Raw genomic sequence first — 22277 nt, forward strand, 5'->3', positions numbered from 1 at the left:
TGGTTAGAAAGATGTTGTAAAAGTAGAATACAATGATCAACACAAACTTGCCCCGAAATTGCACGGTTTTCCTTTTACCTCGTCGACTAACACGGTCGGCCTGGGAGTCAAATTTTTGACTCCCATAAATGTCCGACCATGTTAGTTCGCAAAGTAAAAGGCAAATCTGTGTGGATCATTGTATTCTACTTTAAAAACATCTTTCCAATCATATGCTTTTTATAACAAACGGTTACAAACGCTTTGTATAGACCAACTCGTCCTATCCAAGGCAACGTGTTCCTTTAAGAAACGGTTGTTGTGAGAAACTTTCAAGTTTGTGGGTCAACGTTTTATGTTTATTTATTGAACAGAAAACTAAAATCCGTACGCTTATAAAATCTGACGTAGCCTTGCTCAAGGCAGTCGAGTTATTCACTCCGAAAAAAGACCGCCGCTGTATAAAAACCCACCCGTATTCACTGTGCGTAAAACCCACCCGTATTCACTGTGCGTAACATCGCACGACACGATGCCCTCGTACACTATCCGCATGCGGAGGCCGTCAAGCCGACAGCCTTGTAGGATCTGTGTTGAAGCCACTGACCTCATTACTATAATAAGCGAAGAGTTCCCACGGTCAGCTCATTACCATAATGCCCGCGAAAGACGAGTCATGTTTACCTCACACACCACCACCACGGACGCATGATAGGGTCCAAAGGTCGTGATAAGGGAAGTGCGTGATTGGACGTCAAAATGAATAATTCATTTGCCTTGCACCCTGTGTTGTCTGATAGGTCTGACGAACGATATACATATTCATGAGCTGCATACTAGCATATCCTCGAGCCCCCCCCCCCCCAATTTCGTCCACTATTGGAATTTTTTCAATACAACACATTAAAACGGGAAGATACAGATCCGACAAGGCTGTCGGCCTGACGGCCTCCGCATGCGGTTAGTGGTGTACGAGTGCGATGACTTGTGTGAACAGTATTCGTGCGACGTGACAGTGTGTATACGGGTTGGTCATTCGGTGTGATCGCACACACCATGCACAGGGTATACGGCGGGTGGGTTTACAGCTGCGTCTTTTCGGAGCGAATAATGCGACTGCCTTGAGCAAGGCTATATCTGACGAGTAAATTAATTTGACATTGAAGCAGTTGCTCAATACTGTGGATGCCAAAGACGTAATTCATTTAGCCATTGTTAGTTAGGGTGGACACGATAGCTCCATATGGTTGCGAATATCTATACATCAACTTCCAGTAGACTCCTTTTCATCGTTTATACTAAAAACAAATATATAAAAAACTATAATTTAAAATTTCACCACATTTATTTTAAAAGGCCTATACAAAATAATATAGAAGCAATTGGAACTTCTTACAATTGGTTGTGCGACTGCATTAAATGCACTGGAGACGACTTTTGGTAAATGTCAAATTAATCAGACCAGTATTCTCACTGGGTGTATCCCAAAATTTTATGCATGGAATAATATTATGCACGTTTTTGTTTTTTTTCATCAACAGATCTCCATTGCACGTTTTCATGCTTACAATTATTTGGAGCAGTTACGAATAGTGTCCATTGCCTTAATAACCAATCTTGTTCCGTCTATTCGTTTAACTCTGTCAAGGTCTAAAGTAATTCAATTCTTTCAATTTAATGGTTAACCATCATTTGACAACATACACCTGTGCCATGCTTGTCTCTGAATGAATGATGATTAACATAACTGACAGACAATACTCTCCAAAGACATAGTCATTTTCACACTATTAAAAAGGAACATTACAGAACCATCATTTGACAACATGCACCTGTGCCCTGCTTGTCTCTGAATGAATGATGATTAACATAATTGACAGACAATACTCTCCAAAGACATAGTCATTTTCATACTAAAGGAACATTACAGAATTGGTAAGAAAAAAATCGTGAAGATCACAGATGTACATAAAACTTACACGGTCTAATTATGATGATGTAGAAAACATCACTTTAAATATCTCTGTCTAAAATGTTGATGGGAATTAAATAAAACTGAACAGGACAGATGGGAAGAGTCCTATGTAGGGCTAGGGCTGAGCGTGGTTGAACTTTCTTCCTCCATGGTTGAACAGACGTCTTGAGATGCAAACTTTCAACAAATAAACCGAAATGAAGACGTAGGCCTTGTTCATATATTGATAACTTTTAATTATCTTTCATTGTTAACTTTAAACAACTTATTTAAATATAAATCTTAATTTTAAATACAAATCTTAATTCTAACAAATTTCTGTGGGTATTTTAGGTTTTTTTTGAGAAGATTTTATTTCATAGAAAAAAAATGATCTTTGTTCCAATCGGAGACTTTGGAACACTCGTTGGCAGCAGACTTAAAAATCAAAGATATAGAATTCTATATATAGCAGACTTATCAGATAAATTTCAAAAAAACATATTTCCACTTCCATGCATAACTTCCGCAGAGATAGACATACAAATTATTAAATAAATATAGAAACCTCTGTGTTACGATGGCCCTGTACACCAACAACCTTTAATGAATCATGAACTTTAATGAAAATGTAGTTTGTGTAATAGACTGTGCAAGCATATTGAAATATCGGACGAAGACTTTATTTTTCCAGTAAATCAAACCTTCTTTTTTTTCTATAAAAAAATTCTCGAAAAAAACAACAACAACAAAACGAAGCACTTGCTACAAATACAATTTCGATATAAACCAAGTTCATCAATTTGATCCTTCTGAAACACAATCAAGAATTGGGACGAGGCAACTTATGTTTAGAAACCCCTTGCAGTTGCCAATAATTATCCGAATTTGTGCAATCATTAATAACATGAATGTTATTTTTAGAAACCCCAGTTGCCAATTATATCCGAATTTGAGCGACCATTAAAAACAGGAATGTTATTTTTTAGAAACCCCACTTAAGTTGCCAATTACATCCGAATTTGTGCGACCATTTAAGACATGAATGTCAGTTGGGAAGGTCTGATTTATTTACAGAAAACGGAGGTAAAGTCTTGTTCTCAGGTTTTCTGTAATGATTTGTTCAATGTATTTAACTTTCATTCATAAATACCCCAGACAGTTTCTCTACTCCTATTGGTGGAGAGCGCGTCATGTGGGTGTGCATAAACCTTTTGTTTATGACCGGTAACAAATGTTAATTCATGGGCGTGACACGCGACCTTGCACCTGTTCTTATAAGACAGTTTCTTCATTCTTATTGGTCGAGAGCAACGGCTGAAACAGTTGCGCCACATCACGCGATACGCGCGACGCCCACAGCATTCCCTTACAAGGAGTTGTTTACGCGAGGGCAGCGGAGGGCTCTACCATTTCATAGCTGGAGGGGTGTTGTGTTGAAAGAAATCATTTAACAATTATAATGTTTGCATTTATTTTACTTTTTGACCAAAAAGTGATGATGTTTTTGAACGCAAAGGTATTTATGAATGGGAATCAAAGTGTGTTGAATCGGTTTTCAACTAGTGGTTTAAACCCGCCGAAGCCTGGTTCTTTATAATTTACCTCGACTTCGTCTCGGTAAATTATCTGAAGTATTTGAAGAAACAGAATCGAACTTGGTCCCAGAAGTTCGAGTACGCGCGAGATGCGCACAGTCTATGTTTGGTTTGTTTTCTATGGTTCATTTTCTTGTAATGAAACGCAAGTGGGTTTAGTCACTGTAAATCGCAGGTAGGTGAATAAGAAACGAAAGGGTTAACACCTATAATATTATACTCTTCTACAATTTGGGTTCTTTTACGTGCACAGCCAACCTACACTGCAAAAACTGGGGAGTTAAAATGTACACACCATGTGTGTTGTAACATCTGAAGAGCGAATCAAAATTAACATCTTATTACATGAAAACCACACCGGTTTTTTTTATTTAAAAAAAAAAATTTTTAAATAAAAAAATAAAAATAAAAACAAACCCCATTTTCTGCAAACGACAAATTATTGGTGTAACGTTAACACTCTATTATGTTAATTTCGATTCTTTTTTTCGGTATTTACATATGAAAAGACCCACTGTGTCAGATTTACGCCCCGGTTTTTGCAGAAGTGTACATTTTTAAACATTAAAATTGTAGTATAAATAAGACTAAATGTAGACCTTAAACAATAGCAATGGATCAATTGCAAATACTAGGTATATTATAGTGAAACAAATATATTACTGACAATAAGCACGTTTACACCCGGGAAAAAAAATTGCTAAGATTTAAAATATTGAAAAATTAAGGAATTATTATAACTATTTTTAAATACTAGTCATACACTTAAAGGAAGTGGACACTATTGGTAATTGTCAAAGACTGGCCTTCACAGTTGGTGTATCTCAACCCGGCATAAAATAATAAACCTGTGAAAATTTGAGCTCAATCGGTCGTCGAAGTTGCGAGATGATAATGAAAGAAAAATAACCCTTGTCACACGAGGTTGCGTGCGTTTAGATGGTTGATTTCGAGACCTCAAGTTCTAAATCTGAGGTCTCGAAATTAAATTCGTGAAAAACTATGGCACTTCGGAGGGAGCCGTTTCTCACAATGTTTTATACCATCAACCTCTCCCCATTAATCGTCACTAAGAAAGGTTTTATGCTAATAATTATTTTGAGTAATTACCAATAGTGTCCACTGCCTTTAACATGTCACTCAGTGACGCTCAAGGCGCTTCACTATTCAGTATTTCATTGTGGAGTTACGTGTTTTGTTTTGGGGTTTTTTGATGCCTATTTTATGATGCCTATTTTCCTATTTGGCACCATGTTATGGTTCACACGGTGCTGTGGCGCAAATACTGGCAAACAAAACCAGGAACACCGTCTCTTTTACGACGGTGCGCGGGGTTCCCACGTGCATTACACAACACACGGCACCAACAGTATTCGTCCCATCCAAAGGACGTTTCAGTTATAGTCAAGTGTATTGCTTAAGGACACAAGTGTCACGACTGAGACTCAAACAAACCCAGTATTTGCTGACCAGAAACACCGAGCTTGAATCCGGTGCTCTTATCCGCTCGGCCACGACAGTACGACACACGCCACTAATGTTTATAAATGGCGTCACGTTTAAAACGTCACTCTTAGAATATCAAAGAAATGACACTTGACACCACCACGAGGTAATTGTTTCTTCTTCTTTTTTGTATAAGGACTCTTTAAATTGAAACTATTTGTGCATCACAAAACTGATTACGACCTCAGATCCCACACTTAAGTGCGTCCTTCATCCATCCATTTCCTCGGCTCTAAGACAAGTGCAGATGTGCCGAATGAAATCTATTGGCGCTTATCATCCTTACTCCTCAGGTACTTTAAGAAATCTTATGTTGTAATTTGTTTGTATATTTTCAGGAAAAAAATTTTGCCTTGAAAAATAATTATTTCGTTCCTGGCACTCAGCGAAAATCTCAAAACCAAATAATCTGCACGTTTTGGGGAGACAAAAACATAGTATCTTGGAATGTCTTTGTATTGAAACAATGTCCATTTCATGACTTCTTATCTCCTATCAAAGCTTTTCAATTTAAGACGACATTTATTTTTTTGATTTGTTTTCCCCTCTGGATGATAAAAACCATTTCCAATTTTGTACAACATAATCTCTAAAAGTAGGCTACTTACATTTTCCATACTAAAATGAAAATCGTACAAATTGTGGATTTGCGGGGTAGGATTTAAAGGAACACGTTGCCTTGGATCGGTCGAGTTGGTCTTTGAAAAGCGTTCTATAACGGTTTGTTATAAAATCGGTATGGTTAGAAAGATGTTGTAAAAGTAGAATACAATGATCTACACAAATATGCCTAGAAATTGCATGGTTTTCGTGTTACCTCGTCGACAAACACGTTCGGCCATTTATGGGGGTCAAAAACTTGACTCCCATAAATGGCCGACCGTGTTAGTCCGCGACGTAAAATGAAAACCGTACAATGTTGAGTGCTACTTGTGTGGATCATTGTATTCTACTTTTAAAACATCTTTCTAACCATATGCATTTCATAACAAACGGTTTCAAATGCTTTTCATAGACCAACTCGTCCGATCCAAGGCAACGTGTTCCTTTAACGTAAAACATCGTTCCGCGGACCTTTTTACATTTGTGCGTGACTCCGTGACTGTTGAGGAAAACGAGAGCAAAAGGGGATTGACTTAAAGCCGTCTGATTGTGTGGTATTGTATATCATACGTTCAAAAACGATGGTTGACCGACCATCGCTTCAAAATCATACAAAATTTCATTTTCTTTAAAGGCATTAGTTGACATTATTGGTAATTACTTGAAATAATTGTTAGCTAACAAGCTTACATGAAAACGGGCAACGGAGAGCTGTTGATAGTTTAAAACATTGTGAGAAACAACTCCCTCTGAGGTCATTTCTCATTCAAGTATTAAAATACTTCAGGTCCGAAGCCTTTTTTATAGCAGCTGAAAGCACACACTTTTTAGGACCAATTAAATCCAAATTTTCACAGTTGTTATTGTATATATATGTTGGGACACACCAAGTGAGAATACTGGTCTTTGACAATATTACCAAAGGTGTCCAGTGCCTATAAAATGAAATAACACCTAATATAGCGAAACAGTTTCACTGAATAATTTGTTGCCACATCTTCAAGTGAAGTATAATCTATTAAATTATCTACAGTAACCATTCAAATTACCTCTTTCTCCAATAGTAACTAAAAAACAGTTATAAACATGTACATGAAAAAGTACCTGAACAATGTACAGTCTATAACATGATATAATTACCCATAATAAAAACACGGCATTGTACTTGTATCTCTCTTAGTGGACACTATTGGTAATTACTCAAAATAATTATCAGCATAAAACCTCACTTGGTAACGAGTATGGCCTAATGGGGAGAGGTTGATAGTATAAAACATTGTGAGAAACGGCTCTCTCTGAAGTGACATAGTTTTCGAGAAAGAAGTAATTTTCCACGAATTTGATTTCAAGACCTCAAGTTTAGAATTTGAGGTCTCGAAATCAAGCATCTGAAAGCACACAACTTCGTGTGACTAAGGGTGTTTTTTATTTCATTCATATCTCGCAACTTCAACGACCAATTGAGCTCAAATTTTCACAGGTTTGTTATTTTATGCATATGTTAGAGATATATAAAGTGAGAATACTGGTCTTTGACAATTACCAATAGTGTCAACTGTCTTTAATGTAAAAGAGTGAAAACCACTCGTTTTGTCCGCCATATACTACTCTGAGTGTCTGTAAGCCAGAGGCTTTTTTCAGCCTCTATAAGCATCCTGCAAATTCATTTCGTCTGAAAAAGGATATAATACAGCAAAAAATATATATTTATGACAAATAGTGCAAGCTCCTGTGTACATTATTACTAAACGGTGGTTAGAATAAACACGTGTCTCAATACGTACGTGCAGTTTAAAGTGTGTGCGACATAAGTGGTAAACTGACTTAAACGTTACACATAGGCCAAATCATATATTTTCGATTTACCTCCACCCCAAAGCACATACGTTCGTTCAACACAGTCGAAAAGGATTTTACACATAGAGCAAGATCGATGAAACCTTTTTCTCTTCAAAATGTATGTAAATCGACGCATTTTTCAACGTCACCTTCATAAGTGCGTTTCTCAAAGACTACATAACTTTACAGTCCAAAAACTAGTTTAGTATTCGTGTCAAAATTGCCGAATGTATCAAGAACAAAACTAAACGAATTACAAGGCGTGTCATAGCAACGGTTAACAACGAAGCGACCGTGACTACTGTTAGCTAAAGTAAACGTGTGTCAAATGCTGCCCTAATTTCACCTTGCACCAATTTATACAATACTCTCATTAAATCAACCTTGCAAATTATACATCGCTACAAATCTTAATAAATCAAAGGTTTGCTAAATAACGGTTACCAACAAAGCAACCACAATAAGTCTTTGTCAAACACTGGCTTATAATTTAACACCTTCCAGCATTCAATGCTTTAACTATTAAAATCAACCCAGTTGTACCGAGGCTCTAGAAATTATACCGATCTAATAAATAAAAAATCAGTTCTCCATTCAGTTGTCCATCACAGGAATGTTACAATGACTAAATGTCACTAAAAGTACGGCTTGCTTTAAAAATTGAATTTGAGTTTTAAAATAGTCCTACATACTGTTGCCAATATTACATAGGCCCTTTACGAACCTGCGGCTTCAGCTTTTGACTCGGCTCCAGGCTCCGTTCTCTCGTCTGAAGCCATGAGCACGGACGCAAAGCACGCGCAATTGCCACAACAGTGCGAGGGCAAGGGTAGCCTGAGCTGAATCTAGAGCCGAAGCCGTGGTTTTGTAATAAGGCCGTGTCCGAATTGGTGGCTACGGCTGCGGCTACGACCGTTGTCAGGGGTGTTGCTATACTTCCTATACTTCAATGCATGACGACGCGGCGATCCGGCCGTGGCCGTAGCCGTAGCCGCCAATTCGGATACGGCCTAAGGCTTGATTATGTAAAACATCTTACTCTAAGCCGTCTGTACAAGCTTGCTGTTGTGCGGCCTTTCAGTTGTTTTTGAATTATCTCTCACTGTGCGCATTTTCAATGTCAAGACAGCGGCATCATGGTCATTCATGCTTCCCCATTATATTTAAATCTCAAATAGGCGACAGAAAGTCTTTCACGTAGAGGATGACTATATCTCCTCTCGTACAGGCCTGATTGTCAATTTTCTTTTCTCCTGGAAAATGTCATAATGTGTTTTACCAGTCTTTCACAATATTGTGATACAGTCTACCCATATTTAATTAAATATGGCATTCTGCACATTCCAATAAAATCAATGACCAATCGACAGAATTACATCCCTACCCACAACATTAATAACATTTGTATCTTCTTCTTTGGGGGGTGTTAGCAATGTCCCGATTGGTTTTATTCATGAAAGCAAAGCGAGGGCGCGACATTTTGTCAATGGTCTACGAAAATAAATCGAGTATCAAGAAGCACAATAAAGAAAGTACAATAGCACAACAAACACACGCGCGCAACCTTAGCGATCTGATTTGTGGTGCCTTAAGGCCCGGTCACACAGGCCCCGATAACGAGAACGAAAACGATAACGATAAAAATGCACGCCCTCGATTGGTTGAATGAGCGTGGGCGTAGCCTGCGTGGAGCAATTCAACCAATCGCGAGCGTGCATTTTTATCGTTATCGTTTTCGTTCTCGTTATCGGGGCCTGTGTGACCGGGCCTTTACTATTGTTGTTCTGTTATTCCTCTTTCTCAATCATTTCTCTGTGGGGTCCAAATTGAACAAAGGACATACATTGTGGTGTCCATTGTTCGGTTGTGTAAAAGACCCCACAAAGGGCTCTCACATAAAGCCCGCAGCTCCGTGTTGCATACACAATGTGGACATTCCTTTGTTCTACACAGAAGTCAAATCATATTCTTCAACAATTAAAAAAATAAAATCGTTTAGACTTCTTTCAAGTCCCTGCATTGTGTGAACCTATTTTGTTCTCAGGTCTACTCTTCGTATATGGAACACTTCAGCACACACTTAAAGGCAGTGGTCACTATTGGTAATTGTCGAAGACTAGACTTCACAGTTGGTGTATCTCAACATATGCATAAAGTAATAAACCTGTGAAAATTTGAGCTCAATCGGTCATCGAACTTGCGAGATAATAATGAAAGAAAAAAACACCCTAGTCACACGAAGTTGTGTGCGTTTAGATGGTTGATTTCAAGACCTCAAATTCTAAACTTGAGGTCTCGAAATCAAATTCGTGGAAAATTACTTCTTTCTCGAACTCACAATGTTTTATACTATCAACCTCTCCCCATTACTCGTTAGCAAGAAAGGTTTTATGCTAATAATTATTTTGAGTAATTACCAATAGTGTCCACTGCCTTTAAGTATGTAAGGACCGGCAACTTTTGTTCTCAGATTTGGAGAATCCCTACAAAAGCTTATACTGCAAACCTCATGAGCTCAGTGTGTAATACATTTGAATATATGTTTTCTCGGTCAAATTCGGTAAATGAGCAGCCAATTTCATTTTCATGCGTTCGAATTAAAGCTGTTTTGCCTCTCCAGTTGTTACTGCGTTTCAATTTCAGAATTCGGCCATTCAATTTCGTTTTGAGTCGAGTCAAATTCCTTTAACATTCTGTTCAATTTGGCGTTTTGACATTCTTTTTCGTGATACACACGCCTCAAGAAGCGTCTGCGAATTTGAATGCTGCTTTGATGAATTGTTAAATTGAACGATCATTTTGTTAAATCGAATGACGCAGCATTACATTTGACTAATCATAAAACGAAATCGAACTACCCTTTGGAGTAGCATTCGATTTCGCGCGAAATAGAATAGCTTGGTGGTTAAATTGGCTGCTCATTTGCCGAAACTGACCGAGAAAACCTATAGCATCCATCGTTTGAAGGGAATGTATACGTTTGGTATTTATTGGCAGCACAAACTTGGTTAGAAGTACAGCAGTCTGTGATTAATTCGAATCACATTGTTTATTTGAATCTGAGAAACGTTTCTGTCTGATTGTGTCTTCAAATTATGGGCTATTCTTCTTGCGATGTTTTTGGCGATATATTATAAACGCTTGCATCTTTTGAAATGAAACGTTCACAGATTATTTGCATGGTGTATTATTATCTACATATGGATTGAAACAATCGAACGGTTCCAAAAACCAGATGTATATACATTCCCTTGAAATGCGTTATGAAATTTACCCTGGACATGTGTACGGAACATTTTATCCTGGTAATGGGTTATCTCGTATGCGAATCGTTCCCGCAATTTAAGTTTGTTCTTTGGCGTCTTCCATTTGGCTTGAGCCAGCACCCATAGTTTCAGACGTCGACGGGTGAACTTTACCCTTCCCGCCCATTATAAACTGGCTCTGCAAAGCGTTTCTTCCAACGCGATTTTGATCCGCAGTATTATTATTTGGCTGCTCCTGGTAACCGCGGACAACCGCGAACAGCTTGGATAGATAGACAAAAATAAGAGTGACATAGCCGTTGATGACGGGAACGAGACCGATCGAGAAAGCTGAAATAATTGCCTTGTCAGCGGTAATGTACATCGGCAGGGCAGCCACGATCGGAACCAATGTGGTGTAGACGCAGGCTGCGTAAAACCGCGCCTCGTTGAAGTTGCCAGGAACGTTGCGAGCCTTGTAGGCGTAGAAACAACACACTAAGAGAAGGGTCAAGTTGTAGCTCATCGACGCCAGGAACCCACTGCCAATGTTGCAGAAGATCTCCAGGGTCCTGGGTTCGTTTTCAGCCTGGGTGGGGTATAGCTCTATTGTGGTGATCCAAGTGCCTGGTGAGACCAGGGCAGATACTATGATGACCACGACCTGCAAAATATAAAGAATGAACCAAATTTACAAACCAAAAGAAGTATTGGGGTCGATTTTACTTACTTTGGTTTGTTTGCAAATAATTCGCGATGGAATTCCAAAGAGGTTTGTAACAGTTAAGATCAAATAAGCTTCCTTGTCCCACAATTTTTAACTTTTTCATTAAGTTTCAACCAATATATTTATTGAAAAAAAGGCTAAACTAGTTAATTTTTATACACTAGACGCAAGAACCTTTGCTTCGCACGAAGTCTTCATAGGAAGTATTTACCGGGCTGAATAGCCTTCATGGGAAGTATTTACCGGGCTGAATGGCTGAAGGAGGTATCCTTGTGGATCCATAGTTATAGGACTCGGTAAAATACTGCCGACCATTGTTAGGAAACACGAAACATCAACCCAATACTCATCATCCCAGATGTAAGCACCTTCTTATTAAGCGCCCCCCCCCCCCTCCACCCAGCCAGCGCCACAACAACTTTTGGGTGCGTTCGTTTAGCTTCCCCGGTGTGTGTGTGGGGTTTTTTTTATGGACAAACGTGGGTAATTATCTGCACACGTTCGTCAGGGGAAAAAAAACCGCCACACACCCGGGTCGACCCAGGGAAGCTAAACGAACGCACCCAATATAGGGCGTGTAAACAATAAAAAGGGAGGTTTACCAAACCTTGAAATTGGAAATAGATTGCTATCCAGGCAGTCGGCAATTTGTATTGTTTTCTCCGGCCCAGAATTGTTGCCTTTATAAATAGAGATTGTACGGAAAAACATCATCAGGATATAACTGCTTGTAAATTAAAAATGTAGTCAAAGGTACGCTTTAATTTTCTACTAGGTAAAACATATACCGATCGGTTTTCAGGGGGACAGAAGAGGGTTCAATGTTGTGTTTTTCCCAACCGTTACTTAAGCGTTAGATCTTTTTCTAAAAAAAAGAACTGCCTCCGATAAGCCCACCTGGTATTCATTGCCCGCTTTTATATCAATTCCACCCTGTATGTTCTTCCAGACCAGTTTTTCTGGTTCCAGGCCAGTATAAAGTTATTGAATCACTGAGCCATCTCCCTGATCGTGCTTCCAGGGGAGTATAATGGGCGATTGTTATAGGATCAATTACTCTAGGGGATTAATCACAGCTTAAGGTTGTGTCTATTTAGAAAGGTTTGCGGTTGTGTCTATTGTTTGGTTCCAGGATGGGAGCGCGTGGACTCGACAACAATGGCACAAAGGGGCCAGTACAACCAGTTGCTCACCTGGTTTTAGGACACTGGTTGGGATACCAAGGGCGTTTTTTACAGCGGAAGAAAAGATCTCGCGCCTTACAATGAATGTATTCACGTCTGTTTGTTAAAGACACTGGACACCTTTGAGAATTGCTAAAGACCAGTCTTCTCACTTGGTGTGTGCACAAAATAACAATCCTGTGTGTGCTTTCAGATGTTTGATTTCGGAACCTCACATTCTAATTCTGAAGTGGCTATGGCTGCGGCTTATGACTACGGCTCATGGCTACGGCTCATGGCTACGGCTTATGGCTACGGCTTATGGCTACGGCTTATGGCTACGGCTTATGGCTACGGCTTATGGCTACGGCTTATGGCTACGGCTTATGGCTACGGCTTATGGCTACGGCTTATGGCTACGGCTTATGGCTACGGCTTATGGCTACGGCTTATGGCTACGGCTTATGGCTACGGCTTATGGCTACGGCTTATGGCTACGGCTTATGGCTACGGCTTATGGCTACGGCTTATGGCTACGGCTCATGGCTACGGCTTTTGGCTAATATCGTCGTGACTATCGAGTTACAGAGTTTGAACTGGGTGGATTCTGGTTCGGGTTTGAGTCCGTTCTCGTGCGAGGGATCCCTATAAGCATATTGTGGCCGGATTCGGCCTAACACTCTAAAGGGTTTCCATTAAAGGAACACGTTGCCTTGGATCGGTCGAGTTGGTCTTTGAAAAGCGTTTGTAACCGTTTTTTATAAAATGCATATGGGTAGAAAGATGTTGTAAAAGTAGAATACAATGATCCACACAAACATGCCTCGAAATTGCGTGGTTTTCCTTTTACCTCGTCGACTAACACGTCGGCCATTTATAGGGGTCAAAATTTTGACTCCCATACATGGCCGACCATGTTAATTCGCACAGTAGAAGGAAAACCACGCAATTTCGAGGCAAACTTGTGTGGATCATTGTATTCTACTTTTAAAACATCTTTCCAACCATATGCATTTTATAAAAAACGGTTACAAACGCTTTTGTTTTGACCAACTCGTCCGATCCAAGGCAACGTGTTCCTTTAAAGATCATTGATACCCAAGGTGGAATGGTACAAGCTGTTTTATCTTCTGACATACTTGCGCCGATATTATCCGAACATAAGGTTAACAGAACATTGGAAACCTCCACATCCGTAATTTACACGCGTGTTACAATATGACATTCCTAACATGGGTTCTGTGTTGATCTCAACTCATGATGTGGTTAAAAAAAATAAGGAAATGTCTGCTGGCAAAGCTGCCGGCCCAGATGGGGTCACTGTTAAAATGTTGAAATTGTGTGTGATGGCGATTGCTCCCATTCTGACAAAGTTTTTCAATTTTTCTCTTGAGCATGGCATTGTGCCGAGTGCTTGGAAAGTTGCCAATGTTGTCCCTATTCACAAACAGGCTGACAGGAGCGACATTGGCAACTATCGTCCCATTGCCCTCACCTCCGTTTTTTCTAAGCTTCTTGAGAGTATTGTTTCTGATAATCTCCGTTCCCATCTGGAATTGAATGGTCTGATGTATGATTTTCAGCATGGTTTCAGGCCAGGCCGTTCTTGTGCAACACTCCTTGCTGACACAATAACGGAGTGGTCTGAAACACTGGATCAAGTCAAGTCATGTGTGCATGTTTTATCTCTTGATTATAGTAAAGCGTTTGATTGTATTTCTCATAACATTCTTGTAAACAAACTCAGATATTCCTATGGGATCCACGATTCCTTACTTTGCTGGATCAATTCATTCCTTACAGGTAGAAAACAAAGGGTAGTTTTTCACGGATCTGAATCAGTCTGGTCTAATGTCACATCTGGTGTACCACAGGGGTCTGTCTTAGGGCCTTTGCTTTTTAACATTTATATAAATGACTTACATATGCAGCTGTCTAACTCCCCACGCCACTATGCTGATGACACTTTTTTGTATAGACAAATTCAGGGAGAAAATGATACTTTGTCCCTCCAGAGAGATCTTGACAAAATAAGTGCCTGGGGTCGATTTCACAAAGAGTTAGGACTAGTCCTAACTTAGGACTAGTCCTAAGAGATATCAAAAACGTACAGCTAGTCCTAAGTTAGGACTATTAACTCGTCCTAACTCGAGATAAGACTAGTCCTAACTCTTTGTGAAATCCACCCCTGGTCAAATAGAAATTTACTCCTTTTGAATCCAGGTAAATGCAAGTTTCTTTCCATCTCTAGAATGCGTCGCTGGTCATACCAGGCTTCATATTCCATAAATAATATGCTTATTCAAGAGGTCACTAAGCTTAAACTACTAGGTGTACTTGTTCAAACAATCTCTCCTGGGATGCGCATGTTAATTTTGTCACAGCTAGATCCTATAGACTTTTGGGTTTTATTCGTCATGTTGTGGGCGACTGTAATTCTAAAACACTGCTCACTTTGTACAAGTCTATTGTTTTACCTCTATTAGATTAATGTTCTCCTGTTTGGCATATTTATCGAGTTAAAAATGAGACTCAACTAGACAAGGTGCAGAGGTATGCCACAAGGCTAACGCTTCATCAAAGGAGACAGGAACAACCCTACAATAGCAGGCTTATAGAAACAGGGCTTCCATCCTAAGTAATAGAAGGGAATACTTGTTCTTTGCTTTTGTATGTAAACAATTGGTTGCTCACAATCATACAGGTGCCTTGATACCCTTTTTATGCAAAATATTGGTTAATGCTAGACACAAAGATAAACTTGTTTTTCATCATTTATCAGCCCGTATACCGATTTGTTTAAATTTTCCATTCCCTGCCGTTTTGCTCGTAGCTGGAGTAATCTGCCTACTGACCTTGTTTGCCTTTTTTAGTTGTTCCATAATTTGTATCATGTTCTGTCCTTTTTAATATTGTTTGGTAACTGTTTCAATTTTCCATCCCCTGCCGTTTTACTCATAGCTGGGGTAACTTGCCAACAGACCTGTTAATAGACTTGTGGACGGGTCGTTAGGTCGGCCCTGCGCGCTGGGATGGTGCTCTCGCGGGATCGCTGCTCTCGTGCGGGCTGGTGGCTCCCCGATTTCGACTCCTCATTAATGAGGGGTCGGGGCCATTGGTTCGCGCGGGAGCGGTGGTCTCCCGGGAGCGCTGTCTCGGCGCATGGGGCGGATTTGACGACTTGTCCACCAGTCTAACCTGTTAACAATGTCATTTCAATTGTATCCCCTTACCGGAGTTTTTATGTATTGCTCTAAACCATTTTGATGTATTGTCCTGCTTTTTAACAAATATCCTTTTTGGATTGTGTGTATTATTGTGTATATCTCTGCTTGTTTGCCTTTTTTAGTCGTTCAGTGATTGTTATTATCTTCTGTGCTTTTTTATATGCCCTCTCTTGCCTTAATGTATTTTTGGGGATTTAGGAGACATACGCCTTTTGGCGATAGTTATTTTTTTAACTTTTATGCTCTCCTGGGCACCCCACTGTTGTTTTACTTTATTTTCTTAAATATGTTTAATGTATGTACATGTGCTTGTAAATGTCATTGCCCGAATAAATATTATTATTATTCTTATTATTATTATTATTATTAGGGTCAGTCGTAGGGTAAGGGTGGGTTGAACCAAGGTGGGTTAGTGACAGTGTAAGGGTTTGTGATATTAGAGGATAGTTTTAGGTGTGGTCCTATAGTTATAGAGTGTCAGGGGTATCCTATTATAGGGTCGGGGCTTGTGTTAGGGTCGGTCCCAGTGTTTGTGTTGGTGTTTAAGGGTTCGGGTAATGGTGTTTGTATGGTTTATCTATACACAGATACAGAGTATATACGAAAGTGTAAGGCCGCCAGGGATGACCGTGTTAGGGTTTGGTCCACGGTTGATCTAGGGCTAGGGTAATTGTTAGGGTTTGGGTCAGGGCTATTGGGCTATCGTACGATTATGAACATTTAGGGATGTCGGAACATAACTCATTCCATACACACTACGTGTTCTATACTAGTCTACTAACCTGGGTTGTGACAAGCATTGCTACGATCGCCAACTGCATTGTTGATAGAATAACTGTATTACATACACTTTACGAGGTCTGCGTCTACTAACCATGGGTTCTACTAGTCTACTAACCTGGATTCAACTACTCTACTAACCTGGGTTATGACAAGCATTGCTACGATCGCCAACTGCATTGTTGATGGAATAACTCTATTACATATTGGGTGCGTTCGTTTTGCTTCCCTGGGTCGACCCCGTCGAGTGGCGTTTTTTCTTTCCAGGACGAACGTGTGCAGATAATTACCCACGTTCGTCCTGGAAAACAAAACAGCAACACACAGGGGTAGACCCAGGGCAGCTAAACGAACGCACCCACACTTTACGAGGTCTACGTCTACTAACCGTGGGTTCTACTAGTCTACTAACATGGGTTCTACTACTCTACTAACCTGGGTTATGACAAGCATTGCTACGATCGTCAACTGCGCTGTTGATGGAATAACTCTATTACATACACTCTACGAGGTCTACGTCTACTAACCATGGGTTATACTAGTCTACTAACCTGGGTTCTACTACTCTACTAACCTGGGTTATGACAAGCACTGCTACGATCGCCAACTGCATTGTTGATGGAATAACTCTATTACATACACTCTACGAGGTCTACGTCTACTAACCATGGGTTCTACTAGTCTACTAACCTGGGTTCTACTACTCTACTTACCTGGGTTCTACTACTCTACTAACCTGTGTTATGACAAGCAGTGCTACGATCGTCAACTGCGCTGTTGATCCGGTAAACCGAGGACGTCTTACGGTCTTTGTGCTACTCTCGAAGATCCTGTAGATGCGGTTCACCTTCAGGAGTAGAGGAGCATACATCATTGTAAAGGACAAGACGTAGAGACTCTCCCCCAAACCACAGACGACAGCACTGGGCGAGCTGAGGAAGGGGACGATGGCAACGAGGGAGAGTAATATTCCAACGATATTGACGGCACTGAGTTCTCGGCTGCTTGCCTTAATCAGGGCATGTTGACGATGTCTGATCATGCCACACGTTGTAAGTCCACAAAGTAGCAGAGCGATACCTATCATTGCAACTAGAACAGCGATTATCGGCTCGTCCAGAGTCACAGTCTTTCCGATTAGTTTGTCACAAACGCTGTAGTCTTTATTTGGCCATTCGTTCTGTGCACACTGGACGCATTTAGTACCGCTGACGATATCGCCCATTCTGCATTCACGGCACCCCCAGCAGCAAGATTTGACCTGGTCTTTCTCGACGACGAACCCGGGTCCACATGCTTCTCGACATTCAGACTTTGGAGTCATATCATGGTCGACGTTCCACTGGATCAAATTTTCGTTGATGTGCAGTCGTTCTTCACCTAAACCAAAATCCCAAACACCAACGTCAACCAGTTTGACCACACCGTTAATGTTTTGTACATTCCATACAGTAAACCTGCCTGGAACGTAGCTATTCTCAAAGTTGAATTCGCCTCTCGTCCCCTGAAATGAGATGTTACTAAGCTGGTCCACAAAAGTTTCCCTAATATGATTTTCAACTAAGCATTCTGTGAATGAGGTATTGCAGAAATCACGAAATGTTTTATCGAGGGAATGTGCAAGCGAAAAAACAGCGTCCATTACAGGAGCAAGCATTGGGTTAAACTCACTGAAACCGTCTTCGCTTGAGGTTTGGCAAATGTCAGTTCCTTGACAAAACTCATCGTACCAAGGGTTGGCATTCGAGCCGTTCAGCGCCAGAGAACGAAAGTGTTCTTCGAACCTCACCAGTTTAGGTTTAAAATATTCAATGAAGAGTGTTCCCTGCGGAAATGTATTGGGTTTAATCTGGTTTCCGAACGAATCTCCCGCCAACCAGGTCCGTATGAGCGGTGGTTGTGCCGACCGAACAGCAGATATTACGGCACGAGTAGTGTCGGCCGATTCGGTTAGCAGCACCACGACATGAGCACTGGGGTTGTCTCTGAGGGTCTGTACCAAATCGTTCAATTCAGTATCAGTGGGATCCCTACTCACCTCCGTCCTGACCAACTTGCACAACTCACTTCGTTCTGACGCCTCATCATAAACCTCACGCTCGATGTCTAGTATGCTCTGATCGGACGAGTATATCAGCGCTACATATTCCCATCTGAAGTGAGCCAAGACGTCTACGATACCCTCAGCCCTGTAGGTATCGGGGGATATTGTGGCGAAGAAGTATGGGTTTTGGTGTTCTTCGAAGAGCTCCGAACCCGTAGCACCGTAAGTTACATGAGGCGTCTTGAACAGGCCGGCCGTGCTGACGACGACCTCGCAGCTTGAAGTTTCTTCCGTGCCTAAAACACCCATGGCTATTTCAGTCCTGTCTCTGATCCTAGGACCAGGGACAATGCAGTACTTTCCTTCTACGGTTGGTTCCGCACCCATGGCAAGAGCGAGCGAACCCCACAGTGCGTACTCGGCCCGAGAGCAGTCATCGTGAATCATGAACCCCAATGTAATGTTGGGTAAAACGGTGTCGTCATCGTTAATGGTTTTCACAGCAAAGGCCATGGCTTCAGTCAGCTGTAGGGCAGATACTGGGCCTAGTTCCCCGCAGTTTTCATCCCCCGGACCGTCTTTATGGAGGGAGAATATACCCCCAATGTAAACATCACCAGAACTGTTATAAACCTTACATACTATTTTTGGTAAACGCGCCGTGTTTGCAACGTTCAGGACGAGCAACGCGACAAGAAAGTGACAAAACATGATCGTCTTTGCGTTCCGGAAAGTCCGATACCTCCAACCCCAAGTATAGCGGCCTATACAATACCGCAAAAGTGATCACTGACTGCCAGTAAGTATTCACTTCATGAAATTCAATTTCCAAATCGTGGTTGGTGACAATGACGGTCCAGCGCTCCTGCGCTCGACGCATGTCAAATCAAGTGTTCAGTAACACACACAGCGTGCATAATATAATGGTACGTGATAGAGGTTTTTCCGCGACATCTCAAAATAACTTCCGTTTGGACACAATTTATATACTTAAAAGCATATGACGCAATTGGCAACTGCCCAAAATAAGCATATAAACTTACTTGGCAACGAGCAATGGAGAGCTGTTGATAAATGACAAAAGCATCGTGAGAAATGGTTCCATCTAATGTAGTTGTTGAGAAAGAGATAATTTCCCACTCGAATAAAATAAAAACATTCAGCTGAAGCCTTTTTTGTGCATATGAAAGCGCACAAAGTACTGCATCGAGTGTGTTTTTCTTTCATTCTTCTCTTGCAAGTTTGATTACCCAAATTTTGACATGTTAGTTATTTTATACTTATTTTGCAGTGAAAATACTGGTCTTTGACAGCTACCAGTGCCTTGAAACGTTTACACAAAATGAAGTATACACTGTTAAAAAAGGATATTCCAGATCGGCTGATCAAATAATACATTATTACAATCAAAGGTGATAAATGTAATGGATCTATTTCGAAAGCGGTCATTCAACAGTAACAAGCTTGCTTTTATTAATGCGGCCGTTTTCACTTGTTTGGAATCGCTGTCATTGTGAGCAGTCTAATGACAAGTCGACGGCATAATAATAAATGCTTCATCTTGCTGTATGACGGTAATTATCTTTCCCCTCGTAAAACCCTCGTTTCATAACATAGGCCTACCGCAAATGACATTATCTATTCTTTCTGAACATCAAACGACAGGCTCGACTCAAATGTAATTAAATACGGCATTTCTGCAAAACACAGACAATGACCATTTGGCAAAATATTATTTTACTCTATCCAACATTACTAAACTGGGCCCAATTTTATGGCTATCTCCGCTTGCGAAGCTGACGTATGACCTTTTACGAAACCACGGCTTCGGCTCCAGATTCGGCTAATGCAGCTAGCCTGGTGCTCGCAGTTGTTATTGCAATTGTGCGTGCTTTGTGTACACGTGCTCAGGGCTTCCGACCAGAGAACGAAGCCTGGAGCCGAATCCAAAGCCAGTTCTTTGCTTGCGGTAAGCAGAGGCGTGAAATTTTGCCCAGGTGATGACGGCGACATCAGGAATGCGCCCATTGCAATTTGAGGATGAGGCGGCCACGGACGCAAGTATTTTATATATCCGATGATGATGATGATGACGGGTGTTGTCACAATAGATACATAATCAACATTAGAAGTACATGTACATGCAGTCAAGTCACCTGATTTCCTGTTTATTATGCTTAAAAAAACAAAAATTTCCCTGATATGCTTTTGTCTTGATATATGGGTTGAAGTTTTCTCAATTAACCACAAAAAGTCACTGCGTTCAAACCATAAAACATCAAGAGCTAAAGCCAAGCTCAACATAATGAATGAAGAAGTTAACCCTCTAGTCCCTGCACCGCCCGAGTTTCTGAAAACCAATTTTTCAAGATTCTTGCAGTAAACAACTGGAATCGTAGTTCAATTTTTAAAAGATAGCTTAATATTTATGCACAATTTTTTACCCTTTCGGTAATGTTTGTATAAAAGTACAAGCTCCCATATGGAACAATAAACGGCTCTCGAATATTTTATTGTAAGGATAAAATGGATACAATAGCTTTTCAAGGCTTTTATCTGGCTCAATGCTCATACAATTAAATACGAAGGCGTTAGTTTTCGACAATATCATTATTAATGATGAATAAATACAGTTTCCTTTGCGTTTACTAATTGGTAAGAGCTAAATTACTTCATCGTCGGTAGCTTCGACAAGTCAACTGTGAAAGGAGAATTAATAATGATTTATAAACAACTGGATGGATTAACAAAATGCGTAGACCTACTAATGACTATCGAGTTTTCTTTTGATGTTCCCTTTTTTCTACAAACACAAGCTAGCGAGGTTTCCTCCTACCGCATACAGTGTATCGCTAGGCGGCTGGGCGGTCCAGTGGCTAAATAGTTAAGGAGGGGCCGCGGGGGGCGTTGCCTTTAAGTGGGATGGAAGTGATGGACCGTAATAATTCTTTCAGTTTAGTTTGGAAAGAAAGACGCTGCAAGGGAGCCTCCTTTTCCGCCTTTTTCTTTTCTTTTACCTTTTTGTGAGCTCTATCGCGATTTATTTTTCGCTGTTACTGTTTCGCCTGGGTGAAAAAGTAATCCGACCCGGCGAAAAAGTAATCCGCCACGGTCTCGAAAAAGTAATCCGCTAGGGCTAAAACGTACTACCGCCCAGGCGAAACAGTTTTATCAGTAATCCACCCGGCCGAGCGAAATGGCTTCGTTTTTCCCCTCCTCACCATGTCCTTTATACTCTTCCGTATAGGCCTGCTTAACACTAATCTTTAACATAAAACATATGAGATAGGCCTACTTCTAACCAAGAGCCACCATTGGCCAATGTCGGAAACAAACAAAAACGTCATCGCCGATGTCAAAAGCTGACACAACACAAACCATTGTTGGTCCGATGTATGAATGTTATATGGAGTTATTCGCCTTATTTTTCTTGTAAGGATACAACGATAGGCTTTCTTGGCGACGACGAGGGTTAAAAAGTAAAAACCTTTGTGTTTTCAAAGTGATTTGGTTGGGCCTATACCTAAAATTAGACTTATTTTTGAACGCTTTTGAAATCATGGCAAGTTTCTACTTTTTGAAAGATTGTAACGGCAATAATTCTTTCCTCTG

At 40.6% G+C, this 22277-nt stretch overlaps 1 protein-coding gene across 1 annotated transcript; it reads right to left on the reverse strand.

Annotated features, from left to right (window-relative positions):
- Nucleotides 1-10821: 10821 nt before the first annotated feature.
- On the reverse strand, nt 10822-19376 carry LOC139941794 (metabotropic glutamate receptor 4-like). Its single transcript, XM_071938415.1, has 2 exons — nt 17358-19376; nt 10822-11388 (listed from the first exon to the last, which is right to left on the reverse strand). The coding sequence occupies exons 1-2, from the start codon at nt 19374-19376 to the stop codon at nt 10822-10824; spliced, it is 2586 nt and encodes an 861-aa protein (XP_071794516.1).
- Between the last annotated feature and the right edge of the window lie 2901 nt (nt 19377-22277).

Source organism: Asterias amurensis, chromosome 9, assembly GCF_032118995.1.
Source record: "Asterias amurensis chromosome 9, ASM3211899v1".
Classification (NCBI taxonomy): domain Eukaryota; kingdom Metazoa; phylum Echinodermata; class Asteroidea; order Forcipulatida; family Asteriidae; genus Asterias; species Asterias amurensis.

Coding starts and splice junctions, on each gene's coding strand:
- LOC139941794 (XM_071938415.1), bottom strand. CDS start 19,376: ATGTTTTGTCACTTTCTTGTCGCGTTGCTCGTCCTGAACGTTGCAAAC. Junction 11,389..17,357: donor CACTGCTTGTCATAACACAG/GTTAGTAGAGTA, acceptor TATATTTTGCAG/GTCGTGGTCATCATAGTATC.